Source organism: Gallus gallus, chromosome 3 (assembly GCF_016699485.2).
Source record: "Gallus gallus isolate bGalGal1 chromosome 3, bGalGal1.mat.broiler.GRCg7b, whole genome shotgun sequence".
In the NCBI taxonomy this organism is placed as follows: Eukaryota; Metazoa; Chordata; class Aves; order Galliformes; family Phasianidae; genus Gallus; species Gallus gallus.
In genome coordinates, this window is record NC_052534.1 from 37,002,112 (window position 1) to 37,016,021 (window position 13,910).

Genomic DNA, 13,910 nt, shown 5'->3' on the forward strand with positions numbered 1-13,910 from the left:
GAAAATAGGTAGAAAGGGGAAAGTCAGTCACAAAATATTAAGAATAAAAACAATAAAAGATAAAAGTACAGAATAAAAATAAAATCATGTCCCACGATGTTCTCAAATGTAACTCTTTCCTGAATCTTGATAATTCCTATAGTATATAATTTTTATATTTCATAGAAGTATTAAATCATACTGAAAAACATACAGAGATATCAATGTATTGAAATGTTTTGTCATGTAATATTATTCAGAGCTTCCTTGTTTTCTGCCTCTTTTGTCCAGTACAGCTGGCAGCAAAACTGGCAACAAACCAGCAGAATAAATAATTACAGTAAGGAGTTATCCTTGATGCCTTGAAGCATCTTCAAGTATGCAAAGCACAGTTTGATACAAATTATAGAGAATATAGCATATAGCTGACTGAAAGAAGTTTTACAATGAACATTTTATTTCCCTCTTCTCCACTTTTGTTGAATTTGCTGCCTTACTTGAGGTATCAAATATATACATAATGAATATAATATGATACTGCAAAATTAAAACTGTTAACTTCAGAAAAAAAAACAAGAGTAATACAAGAACAAAATGAAGAGTAAGATCGGTAAGCATATGAATTTTGAAATCCACAGAAAGACAGAATGCTTCATCTTTTGGATACCGTTCATTTAATGAAAAGGCTCTATATTAATACAATTACTAAAATAGAAAATATTCATAATTCATACATTTATGCAGCAAAGTGGATTTTTCATTTTGTCAGGGTTAGATTAGAATAACGTTAATCCTGAACCAGTGATCATGTAAGGAACACTAATTTTTTTTTAATATTTAGATAAACATTATGAGTATACATTTAATACTCAGAATGATTTTAGTGATGCAGTCATATTATACAGATTAATACAGCAGAAGATCTATCTGTAAATAAAAATATTACATTTTGTAAGTTGAGAATAGGAAAAGAAAATATTCTGCTTTCCTAGCACACTCAAAAGCTTTTCTTGAAATTCTAATACCAAGCTGAAGATAAATTAGAAATTTGCCTACTCTTTCTTGCCTCCAATGGAGTTCGATTTGTCTCTGAATGCTTTCTTTCTAAATAATGCAAAAGTATTCTTCCAGAAACTATTTAACGCTCAGGCTCATAAATATATTTTTGGGGAAGCAGAGGGAATAACTTACCATGGGCGTATAGCAAACAGGTATTGGACCAGAGAGATTATCACGTTACAAAGGAGTAATGAAAAAAGAGCTTACCCATGTCCTGGGCTCGTCAAAGGGCTCCAAGAGAACTGATCTCCAGAGAGAGATCCTTCCTCCTTGGGAGTCAGCCCTTAAATGGGGTCTAGGAGGTCGCTCAGGTGAAATTGCGTTCACCTGTGCCCCTAAGGCTCAGCACTCGCCTCAGGTGGTCAATCAGAGGTTCAGGCCGTGTTTCAACAGTTCCCATACACATGGGAATGGTGGATCAGTAAATAGCACAGAGAAGCTCACCAGGAAAAGAATCCATTAAAAAAAAAAATTGCCGGAACAGAATTTTACCTAGATTTCTACTATGAAGATGCATAGTCCTTACTAATGTAAGGACTATGATTCTAAACGCTATATATGGTGAATTTCTGAATAATATACTACAAATCTTCCTAGAAAGGTATTATTATATGCATAAAGTCATCCTTTGCTAACATTATGTACAGGAAGAAGTAAATACACTGTAAGAAGATGCAAGATTTCAATACATCTATTAACATCCCACTGAAATTTTCTAGAATTCCAGCTGCAGTGCTTCATGAAATTCACACATCTAACTGCTCATCCGTAATGCATATTACTGTTCTATGGCAATACACACAGAGACAGAAATAGCTCATTGTTAGTCATGTCCAAAAATAGATTGATTGTCATGATGTTCTTACACTGACGAGAAGCTGAACTCCACCATTCTCTCTTTGCCTCCTCAAAAGACAAAAAGTGTTCAAGGGTTGAAATAAAGACAGGGAGATTACTCACCAATTACTATCATGGGTAAAACAAAACTCAGCATAGAGAGATTTAGTGCCTGTTACTAACAGACTAAAAGCAAACTAAAAACAACTTCTTCCTACACCCATCTTCTCCTTCCTCCTTCTGAGCAGTACAGGGGGAAGGAGAATGGAGGTTGTGGTCTGTTCATGACACTTTGTCATCTGCCACACCTTCACAATCACTCTGTTCCTCCTGCTCCAGTGTGAGCTCCCTCCCACCAGATGCTGGTATTCCCAAAAGCAATCTCCGTGGGCTTTCCACAGACAGCAGCTCTCCAAGAACTGCTCCAATATAGGGTTCACACTACATGGGTCCATCTTTCACAATTTTTCCCGCCATCCAACTTAACCCTCCACTGATGCAACTTGAAACTCTTTCTTCTTATCTGGTTGCTTGTTGCTTTTGGGAAGAGACTGAGTGAATCTACTCACTACAACTCTACCAAATCTATCTCAAATCAAATCTCAAATCTACCTCTGAATCTACTTTTCTCTAGGCTGAACAACTCCAGTTCCCTCACCTGCTCTTGCTAAGTCCTGTGATCCTGATCCTTCACAGCTTCATTGCCCTTATTTGGACATGCTCCAGGACTTCAATGTCTTTCTTGCAGGGAGGAGCCCAAAACTATACACAGTATTCAAAAGCTGAAGCCTCACCAGAGGTAAGTATAAGAAAACAATCTCTTTTTCAGTCCTGCTGTGTGCACTGCTTCTGATACAAGCCAAGATGCTGTTGGCTGCATGTGGAGATCTGCTCCATGTGGTGCCCAGAGGCTGCAGGGGGACAGCCTCCTCCTCCATAGGCTTCTCCTGGGCTGAAGGGAACTTCTGCTCAGCCTCTGGAGCACCTCTTGCAGCACTGACCTTGGTGTCTGAAGGACTGTTTCTTTCACATTTTTTTCATTCTTTTACAGGCTCAGATCTGGTCAGGAGCAGATCCGTTTTGGAGCCAGGTGGGGTAGCTTTTGGGTCTTTCTCACACAGACCACCTCTTCAGTCCTCCTGCTACCAAAACCTTGCCACATAATCCCAATGCAATCATTAAAGTAGGCTTCATAAACACAGAAGATTAAAACTAATTAGACTAAATTGAAGTAAACCAAATTATAATTTTGGAAACTACAACTGCATACTTTTGCTGAAAGCTTACTGTAAGCTTTAGAAGTTTGAGCAACTTACTTCAGTGTTTCAAGCGACATTTGTAAGTTATAATTTCTTTCCTGCTCCGGCAATTTTGAGAACTCCACTAAGCATGGGTGTTGTCTTTTGTTGTCATCTCTAACCTGAAAAGGCAGAAAAAAAAAATGATACATCTTTAAAACTTGCTGAAATTTCAGAACAGTTCAAAAGAGAAAGTACTTAAGGCTGATTTTGTCAGCATTACTCAAACTGAATAGCACTCCAAAAAAAAAAAATAATAATAATAGAAAGAAAGGAAATATGTACTCTCAGAGTACAATCATTCCATTAAGGTAAGGCAGCATTTGCAAATAAACTTCAGATTTGCAGATCTCAACTGGAATACATGCTGACTTGAACATCTCATTATCATGGAAGTTCATAGCAAGTAAAGTTCAAGGACAGTGCAATCTGTTGTGTTTGACATACAGTCATGAAATATCTTAAGCAAACTGTTTGAAAAATTATATATTCAATTTGTATAAATGCTGATTAGTCTGTGAATGTAAAGCTTACAGAATAAAGGATAAATCTAGCTTATCCTTTACTTCGGTGAATGTTGATTTTCTCAAAGTTACGTCCAGTGGTATACAAGAAGAATTCAACAGCTGAGCAGTCACAAATGACTGGGACATTAATTTTCTTTTACTGTCACCATAATTTAGAAAAACCCATATTGTTATCAACTCAAAATTTGAACAAAAATATTTTTAACCAGCACTTCCTATACACTGTTTTAGCCCAATATTGTTCATAACTGGGAAAGGCAACCTCAGAGGCTGAGATAGCTGAGCATTCTACTGCTCTCAGATTTGCATCTTCAATACATGAGCATTCAGCCAATAAAACCTACGACTATGTCTTACAAGAATGCTTGATTAAAAATATACTAGTTGCAAATATTAACTAAAAGATTTAAATGAAAATGTTGTTAATATAGTTATGATTCAGGAATGAAAATAATAAAGGTTGTAAATTTTTTTCCACTGTCACTTGTTTTTAAAGCTTCAGTTCAATTAATTTCCAAATTTACAGATTTGAAACTAAAATACACTTTAGAGATAATGAACTAAATGTAAGGCAGTCACTAGTTTGCAAGGAAGTTATTTGTAACAATTAAAAAAAAAAAAAAGGTTTAAGGGACAGATCTGTAGATCTGTGGAGATAAATCCAAGCATGTCTTCTCCCTGACAGTCAGAATATACAGTGTTATTATTCACTTGACAACTGTGCTACAGAAGATGGTATCTCCTCTGCAGCTTTCAAGGGAGAAAGTCAGCCAAGATATCGAAAGTTAATCTGTTTCATTTCACCGTGTGTAGGCTGGAGAACACTTCAACAGTTCTACCCACAGCATGGTATGTCGTGAAGAACAGCTCAACACAGGAGAGGACGTCACAGCCCTACAGAAATGCTTATAACTCCTTAGTAGTTCTCAAAAACAATCCACAGTTTAATAGATACTGAGGAGAGGTAAGTCTACTCACACAGAGTCTTGTGCCTCTGTTACAGCTGGCAATACCTACTGCTACCTTGCTGTACATACACTGTTAGAGCAGTTAACTGTTCTCTTAGAGCATCCTTGTTTAAAACACAGAAAAGCACCACAGAAATTAGTTTCTTCCATTTTTACGGAGTTTAAAAATATGACGTTTCTTTCCAGTGTTACCAGACTTCTCCATATCACACCTTTTCCAATGGTAGTGGCCCTATATGATTCCAGTGATCCAGCTCGAGATAGAGTTGGTACTTTAGAAGTAGAAGGCTCAGTATTTGTTCCTTTGAGCAGCACAAAAGTAACACACCAAAGCTAGTCTTTGAGAATATGCTGTAGTCCTCAACTAGATTTTTCTCTTTGTCTTTTAGTAATTAGAAATAGTAATCTGATTTGCTGCTGCAATCACACTTCTTCAACCAGCTTCAGAACTATTACAGAAGTATGTAGTCATGGGCACCTCTGTTGTACAACAAGCCAAGAAAATCAAACACTTAGCAAACAGCAACTAGAACACCATATTATCAAGGTGTTCTGTAATTCACAGACAACTAGGTCAGCAGCAGTTCCAAGGCTTCAAGCTATATTAACAAGCTACTGACACAGAGCAGGTCCTCATAGTACATCACAAAGAGTGGAAATATACCTTCTGCCATGAAAATAACATTTAACATATTAAAATAATGTCATTATGTGATATTTCTGAAGGTATACATAATATAAATAAATCCTCTTTTACTGTTTGAGTTCTATTTTTTTATTCAATACATTTTTCCGTTTCCAATGGTGAATAATACTGTGGTTTGAATGGCATACATTCTGCACAGAAAACAAAGACAGCATTTCAGCACACAATCTGTTTAACAAGATGTTTAGATTGCTCCAAAAGTAATGCCTCCTATTTATTTCCACTCAATCTACAACAGCTACAAAGAGCATAATAACACTATTTGATAGAGCAAATCCTCAACTAAAAAACACTATTTTCCAAAATATTAATGCAGATGAGCTGATCAAGACCTGCTTCATTACATGGTGTGACAGCTGTATGTGGCTGCCCAGAAAGTGGCTCATCTTTCACATCACTGTTGTCACTGCTGAAACGCACCACTGATAGCCTCACTGTGCTTGCATCCACTCTTTGGTCTTCATGAACATTCATCAAATGCTGATGAGTGTCAATGTGTGCAGTTTTTTCCACACACAGGAATTCAGTTCCACATCTTTGTTTCATACACACTTCCACGCCAGACACCATTTTGTCAGACTGCCCCTCTGCTTCCACCTGTCACTCAGCAACAACATGTAGTGGAATATTGGTGGGAAGGGTTCAGCCTCTACTGCCATACCACAACATCCACCTCTGATGTTGTAGGTCAACATAATAAAATAGGAGGCATTACTTTGGAGAAGCCCTCAAACTTTCAAGGACCATAAGATCAACATTTATGCTCATCTTCAGAGCTGTAAACTGAAAGCTGTAAAAATCCCATTATTGACAATTCTTGATAAATTATAATTCTGCTGGTAATTGGGATGTTAAAATTATAAAACCATTTTTTTCCAAATCAGTTTTTATTTCTTTAGTGAATACAGAATGGGTTTTCAATTATTTTAACTGGGAAAAGACCACTGTTGGATTTCTCAGCAAAACTGTACCATCAAACTAGGTATAATTTGTTCTCAATAGTTTTGCCGGATCTATTATTCACCTACAGAATCAGATTTTATGTTTAAAAAAGAAAGTCAGTAGCACATAAACTGACATATAAATTCTGACTTTCAAGCAATTAATATATCACGCAAACAGATCACTTGCTTTGCATATTGCATTTGTTTTTTGGGTTTTTTTTTTTTTTTATGTTTTTTTGTTGTTGTTTTTTTACTGTAAACGTCTTAGAAGGAAAAAAATAGAGCATCTTAAAAATAAATCTGAATGCAATATCTGTGATAATACCTAAAAATAAAACAATTATAATATTGGCACATAAACACTAAATGTTAGAGCAGGAAATCAAAATGTTGTCATCTTCAAACCTTACCTTGTTGATAAAGTCTCTGTAATTTCAAGTCCTGCATGTTAATTATACATGAGTGTCCACAGAGTGAACATGAAGATGGGTCATTCATAATTCAAGTTTATTTTCTATTTATCATATTCTATTTTTCAGTTTTATGTTTTTAATAACAATATCTAAAGTAGACATTACCATTCAAGTTTATTTAATCTTATAAAAAACAAGTCACACTCCTTTTTAACACTACTAACACATTTTTCCATTTTCATTTAAGCACACAATATAATTATCAAATTGAACAGCAGACAGCTGTTTATGTTTTTGTTTGAAAATTATTTACAATCTCAATGGGATATTTTTAAGCACTTGATGAAATTAATGATCTTTGGACAGGCAATAAAAGCAATTAAACTGTCTAGCAACTTGATCAAAAAATTTAGCAGACAAAACAGGAAGCATCTTTTAGCAGACACTGAAAATGTTACTTGCAAATTTCTTTCCAAGACCTACAGTAATCTACATTGATAAAAAGTCTTAGGATAGTCTCTGATTAGGAGAACCACTTTAGTTCTGTGTAGCTAATTTCAATATTGGACCTCCTTTTTTTTTTTTTCTGACTTCCAATATTAATAGAATTACCTTGCCTAGTATATACCTTGCCTCAGTACTGAAGAACTGCAATGCATCAACTCAGATAACAGAAATTAGCTACAGTGGCTTAAACTGATAAAAACACCTGTGAAAAACCAAAATGATTAAGGAGTCATACTCCTTTAATAATTAGCATATTTTTTGTACATTCCCAATTGAATACATTGAACTGCAGAATGGTAAAGTCAGGGAAAGAAAGCAGAACAGCATAAAAGTTTCAGCACCCTATTTCATACTGCACATATTTACATTAATCGTTGCTTAACTCAATATTACTTATCATTAAGTGAAAATAGCATTCAAAATTACAGTCAGATTCTTGATGGTAAGTATTAGTACACTGAAAGTATTTGCAGATTATTTCACAGCTGTGACTATCCCACAAAAACTATGCTTTGTCACATTAACTTTTGATGTTGTTTGTTTGATGTGGTGGGGAAGGCAAAAAAAAAAAGTAAATAAATCTCTATTAATCAAATCTTTTTAAGTACTGCAGCATGCTACACCAAATACAATACCTAAGCCCAGCCATATAAGGTGACCAATATATATATTTAAGCCAAATGCTATACTTGTTTCTGTACAACCACATATCTAGCCTCTACTGGATGATTTTATGTTCTCCACAGCAATACTTCTTCACAAGCAATAACATCTGGGATACAAATAGCTAACCTGTAGATTTTTAAAAAAATTATTTTCATAATTTATTAAAAAAACCTAATCAACAAAATAGATTGCATTTTGTAACAAAGCTAGAAGTCACAGAAATTTTTTTAGTCATACTCCATGAAAAGTATGAAAAAGACAAGAAAAAAGTTTAATGCACATATTAGCCTGAACAGCAGGAGACGTGGATGAAAAGAAGCAAATTTAATGGCATTTCCCATCCTCAGAAAATACAAAATATTTATTTTTCATGAATATATAATGTTTGAAACTTTCAAAAGATTTATGTCAGACAGTTCATGCAAAGAGAACCAAGAATCATAGTTTTTATTGACTTACACTACCAGACAACTAAATGTCTTGCTGAAGAACAAATGTAAGGTATAAAACCAACTGTATGCTTTCCATGCCAATAGTCTGGTAGAAAATGTGAGCAGCAAACAACTTTAACCTCAGAATTTTCTACAATATACAAGTTTGGTTATATAAGTGCCGATGATTTTCCCCGTCTTGCAGTGGAAAGGGTATAAAACCTTAATAACCTTGGAAAGATAATAAAAATAACTAATTCAGTCCCATTAGCACACTGAAATTGATTTGCTAAGCAATACTACGTGATTAACAGAAAATTAATAGAGAAGGTACATACTGGTCCATACTGCCAGCCTAGTTCAATCTTATTCATAACCCAAAGTTCATGGATGTTCTCTGCTAACTTTTCTCTAATTCGTTCCAAGTGGGGAGGCAAAACAATCTAAAGAGAGAAAAGAGGAAGATGTTATTACAAAAAAGTTGCTCAACAGAGCAACAGGCTTCCACAGTTGTCAAACTTTGCATAAGTCACATCCCTCAACTAATCCTAAATAATTCTTCATTCTTACCGATATTAAGAACAAATTATAATAACAACAAAATAATCAGTAATAAAAATAAACAATCATTCTTAAAGTGAGACAGAATTCTTAGATGAAGAAATACCCTAATCTACAAATCCCAGAGTTTGACCAGCAAAGGAAAACAGTTTTAATTCCAATACCTTCAAATGTCATGACAGCTGGCTAGAAATGACTTAAACTAAGAGTACTTCTCAGATTAAAACAAAACAAAAAGGTAAAAATCTGAATAATAATTTTCTTCAAAACACTTCGGACAAATATAAAAATTTGAGAAGTGCACCTCAATAGAAAAAGAGAGATTGTGGTGACATGACAAGTAATACTGGGACATCATCTCCAAACTTTGCAGTTGGATATCGTCTCAAAAACCAGAGAACTCAAATAGAAAGTTGTATGAATAATCACAGTGTTACACTAATTGTAATTAACAATAACCACAAGGACATGTGCAGAATATTGTATTTAGCACATATTGGCAATACAGTAGCAGCTTTTTTGCTTCAGGGACAGGTTTCTAAATATGTTAACACCTTGTCCAAAAATTTAATAACCAAGAACTCTGGTCAAATAAGAACATTTTTTTATTATTTTTAATTTTTTTAAATTTATGATCAGAGATAGAGCTCTCTGCTATCAGAGTACTGGACAAAGAATTATTGTTCTTTGTAACTATGAGAAAAAAAAAATCAGAAATACAACTTCAGTGCCGTTTCCTGACCACAGTGAGTTAAATGCCACTCTCAGAAACCTACAAGATCAGCAAAGGAATAGGGCAGAAGTTGGTCTAAAGGTCTTAAATCAAAGCCTTCAGTAATTTTAATTAAACTGTAATAAAAATGGCTAGTGACAAGACAGTGGTAACTGACAAAACAAAGCAAGAAATTCAGATACTCTTTTTCACATACTCCAATATTAAAGATAAATCAGTCTTCACTACAGCATCTGTGAACTGAGAATATATTTGAGTACTACAAGAACTTCATAGAACCTCTGACTTTTTTCCATTTTTCAATTTCTAACAGTGAAATGCATTAAACAAATTCTGAGGAAAAAAAAAATGAGACATTTAAATTCAGTTCAATGAGAAATAACATAGATCTATAATATATATGTTTGAGAAATTAAGTGTAATCTTTTAGTTCCAATACCTGGCTAGTATCTACAGGAACGGGGGTGAAAGCTGCTTGTGACAGATTGAGAGTAGGACCCAGCAGGTCCCTTGTATAGTTTCGATCCTGCTTGTACTCTCGGCTATGCTCCACTTTCAATTTCTCTTTTGGTAGAACAGCTTCAAAGCAAGGGGCATATCCAGGTGGAGGAAGGAACTTGAATTCTCCATGGCGACCTCCAAGCAAGAAACGTACCCTGTAAAATCAGAATTAATTTAGATATTTGGGACGCTTCTGCTGTCAAGTCTAATCAGTTCGTCAGCTTCACAACTATCAAATGCTACTGGGAAAAAAAAAAATTAAAAATTACAGCTTATTTGCATTATCTGTGTTTAAACTCCAGTAGTGTTGGAGTAGCAAGTGCAAAAAAACGTGAAGAAAACTAAACATTTTTCTTCATTTTGGTTCATTTTTACTTCAGTAAAAGCATTCTAAGTGAGGTTGATATTACAATCTACAGTAATCAATCAGCAACCACTCAACTCTCTTCATTGGGAATTCTCAATTCTCTACAATTTGAGAAATGAACCTGAAAATTTATGACTCTCCCTTTTCTCTTTTTAGGATGCAACATAACACCCTTATTTTCTTCCCAAAAACATGCACCTGTCATTTTAGTAGAAACTTAGGAGGAAGCATTCTTTACTCATTACAAAATGGTGAAATTTGACTTTTTTTTTTTTTTAATTGTGAACAAATTCATTGTCATTGAAAAATTTTTGTCATTGAAAAATTCAGTGAGTGCAATAATGTACATTTCCAATCAGAAGAAATCAAAAGCAAAAAAACCAAAAATCCCAGCCTTGCAACAGAATCACAATGTGTCCTCTTTTACATTTGCTCTGTGTTTTCTAAGGCTGTTATCAGGACACATCTAAATATTTTCCATTAGCAGACAAAGCATGTGAATAGCATCTGTCAAATGTTTTTTTGATGAAGGAGATAAAGCATGCAGGTGCACGGTGTTGCATTTCATAGCACTTCTATAGTTTTACCATACCTTATCTTCTATAACTGTATTATGCATGGCAAAGTCTAAAGAAGTGCATTTTGCATCTGGGATGAGATGCTAGTTCTTTGCTTCTATACTGTTTATCATAGTTTCTGAACGATCTCCAACAAAGCATTGCTTTCTTCCAGCAGAAACCAACTTTCAGCCTCTACTTTCAGCAGTTCTGCTGAAGTCAGTCCTCCTGCTGGAACTTCACACAATCTTTTTTAATAGTATTGTCTCAAACTATTGAAAATATTAAAGTAGAATTTCAGCACTTCAAGTGGGACTTGAAATTTTATAGAAAATCAGTACAACAATCAGAGTACGGGTTGACTGAATTTCTATTAGTCCATCCTGTTGAAAAGAAAACGTACCAATATTTCTTAAGGTCAGTGCAGATAGCGTACTTGCTCCTAACAAGTGACTTAGGGCAAATATTTTTAATATCTGTATATTAAGACTGTTTTTTTTATCTTCTCATATAGGTTTAACACTATTCATAAAGTTAGTATGTATCAATGGGCATTGTAGTGAAGATAAAAATGATAAAACTTTCTGAGTCCTATCTGCAATCCACTTGAATACACCCATTCAAGTGATGAAAAACAACAGATGCACCATCTCTTCAGGATTCCTTTGTAGTTTCACTAAGAACTGGAGCTGTGCCAAAGAAGCAGATGTCAGAAAGGGAAATGAGAGTGAAGACAGCCAGGGAAATAATTTAGTATATTAAAGTCTAATGAAAACAAGAATCCCAGGAAAAAAACAGACTTGATACTAACTTTATTCCTGCAGAGAAGCTGACAACTGGGAAGAAAAGGCCATCTATGTTGAAATTCTCAAACATTCCTTGAACTGGCTGTCCATTTATCCGAAAAGAGATGCTGGGGGCGCTCAGATCCAAACAGCAACTAATAACATCTTCAGTTCTCAGCAGATGTTGGTTTGGAGAATTTACTGTTCGAGCTACACAGCCTATAGATATAGAAGAGATATGTTTAGAAAACCTTCTGAGAATTATACAGGCATTCACAGTAGGCTAAAAATAAGAGAAAGAAAGCAATAGAGAGCACGTGTTAATTCATGAATATCTAATCTATGACATCTGATTTTAGGACCTGAATTTTAAGCTTGCAACATGGTGAAGGAAGGCATACAAAGGCATCTACAAAAGCATGAAGCTATTTTAATAGTAAGAGACTAAAATTAAATTATAGATCACGTAAGTGAAAATATTGATACAAACAATAAAAACAAAAACTAAATTTAATTACCCACAAGCAGTATAAGTGCAAATTATCTAAGAAAAGCAAGCTATTTTTTGCTATTACAAGCCAGTGGTTTGTTGCAAGGTACCTTTGCAAACCTGTTTAAGATGATACCACAAAGATTCATTATCAAACCCTGAAACAGCATTTTTCCAGCATATATCAAAGATAACGCCAATTTTGAAGCATAAATATTCACCAACATGTGTATTTTTCTCTAATACTGTAGTATTAACTCTAAATGATCATTTTATCTAGCATCAAATTACATTTACAGAAGTACATCTGTTTACTAGAACTAAACTAGAGAAGAACGCAGAAATTAGGAATCACTGTTTCTGAAATTTACTTCCATGTACAACAACAACAAAAAAGCATTAAAGTTGTATTAAAATAGCTCTAGACATGTTTTTCAAAGATAAATTATGCAATGTCTGCATGAGATAAACCACAATGGAAAATGAGAACAGAGCACTGAGTATTTAACTGTGTTGCCCACTATTTGTAAACATAAAAGACTTACCTAAAACCACTATATTGACATAACTAAAACAACTTAATTTCCAAATTGATGATTATGACAGTATGTTTTTAACATCAGCAGTATAATAACAGTAATAATAAAAACACCTTTATTTCTTTTCTTCTGTAGATAAATTTTTACACATGCAACACTCCCCCAGGGGGAGGAAAAAAAAGATAGGCATTTTCAGCTGAATACAAAACAACGGTCTAACATATTCTCTTTCTGACCCTAGATGACTTTTCAGTAGGTGTAGAAACAGCATTTCCTAACCTGCTGGATCTCTCAGAAAATGCGTTTCTGGGAGGACTGGTTTCCAGAATCATGCCTATCCGTTAAGTCTTTCCCAAAACTGCAGAAATTATAAGTGCCTTGTTGAACATCTCATGTATTTAATTTCAGCATAAACCTATTAAACCTGGCTCTGAATTTCTGAGGTAATCAGTTCCCACTCATACAGGCAGCTGGTCATAGTTTTCATGATTTCTATCATTCAGTCAGCAGTACTGTTAAGGAAGAAAAATGTTTTCACATGCTCAGGCTACTTTCATCTATCCCTTCCAAGAGGATATCCCTTCCATCTACACCTTTGTTCATTTGCTTTAAAAGTAATCTATTCCATGAACAAGGACTGGGAAACCTGGATGATGTCTCATAAATTGAGAAAATTGCACAAAATGCTGCTGAACAACATAAATGTCACAGTGAAAGAACTGTCTCACAAGGGAACTATCTTCTACCAGTTCTACATCTGAAAACACAGATCACTGTAGAGAATAGCAGATAAAAAAATCACAACAGCCAAGAGCTAGTTTTTAAATAAATCACAGAAAATGATTTATTTTGTATGGCAAGAATAACTAAACACTAAAAGAACTATTAGTGAAAAGAGTAAATACTTTATCTCCTTAAGCCATTCAACTTCAGACCAGATGCCTTTTTAAATATTAAAATTTAGTGAAATATAAGCTATTGGGTTCAATGAAGGGCTGACTGATAAACATATAAAGTTATTTGACTTTGTATACAGTAAGAC

At 34.5% G+C, this 13,910-nt stretch overlaps 1 protein-coding gene across 12 annotated transcripts in view; it reads right to left on the reverse strand.

The window, feature by feature from the left end:
* Positions 1-13,910, reverse strand: part of RYR2 (ryanodine receptor 2) — a 361,102-nt gene that overhangs the window by 154,989 nt on the left and 192,203 nt on the right. For all 12 annotated transcript variants that reach the window (XM_046939481.1, XM_046939480.1, XM_025149037.3 and 9 more), the window contains 4 exons: positions 11,866-12,058; positions 10,069-10,285; positions 8,674-8,778; positions 3,192-3,295 (listed from right to left, as the gene is read on the reverse strand). In XM_046939481.1, coding sequence (XP_046795437.1) covers positions 3,192-3,295; positions 8,674-8,778; positions 10,069-10,285; positions 11,866-12,058 — 619 coding nt within the window. The remainder of the gene's footprint in view (positions 1-3,191; positions 3,296-8,673; positions 8,779-10,068; positions 10,286-11,865; positions 12,059-13,910) is intronic.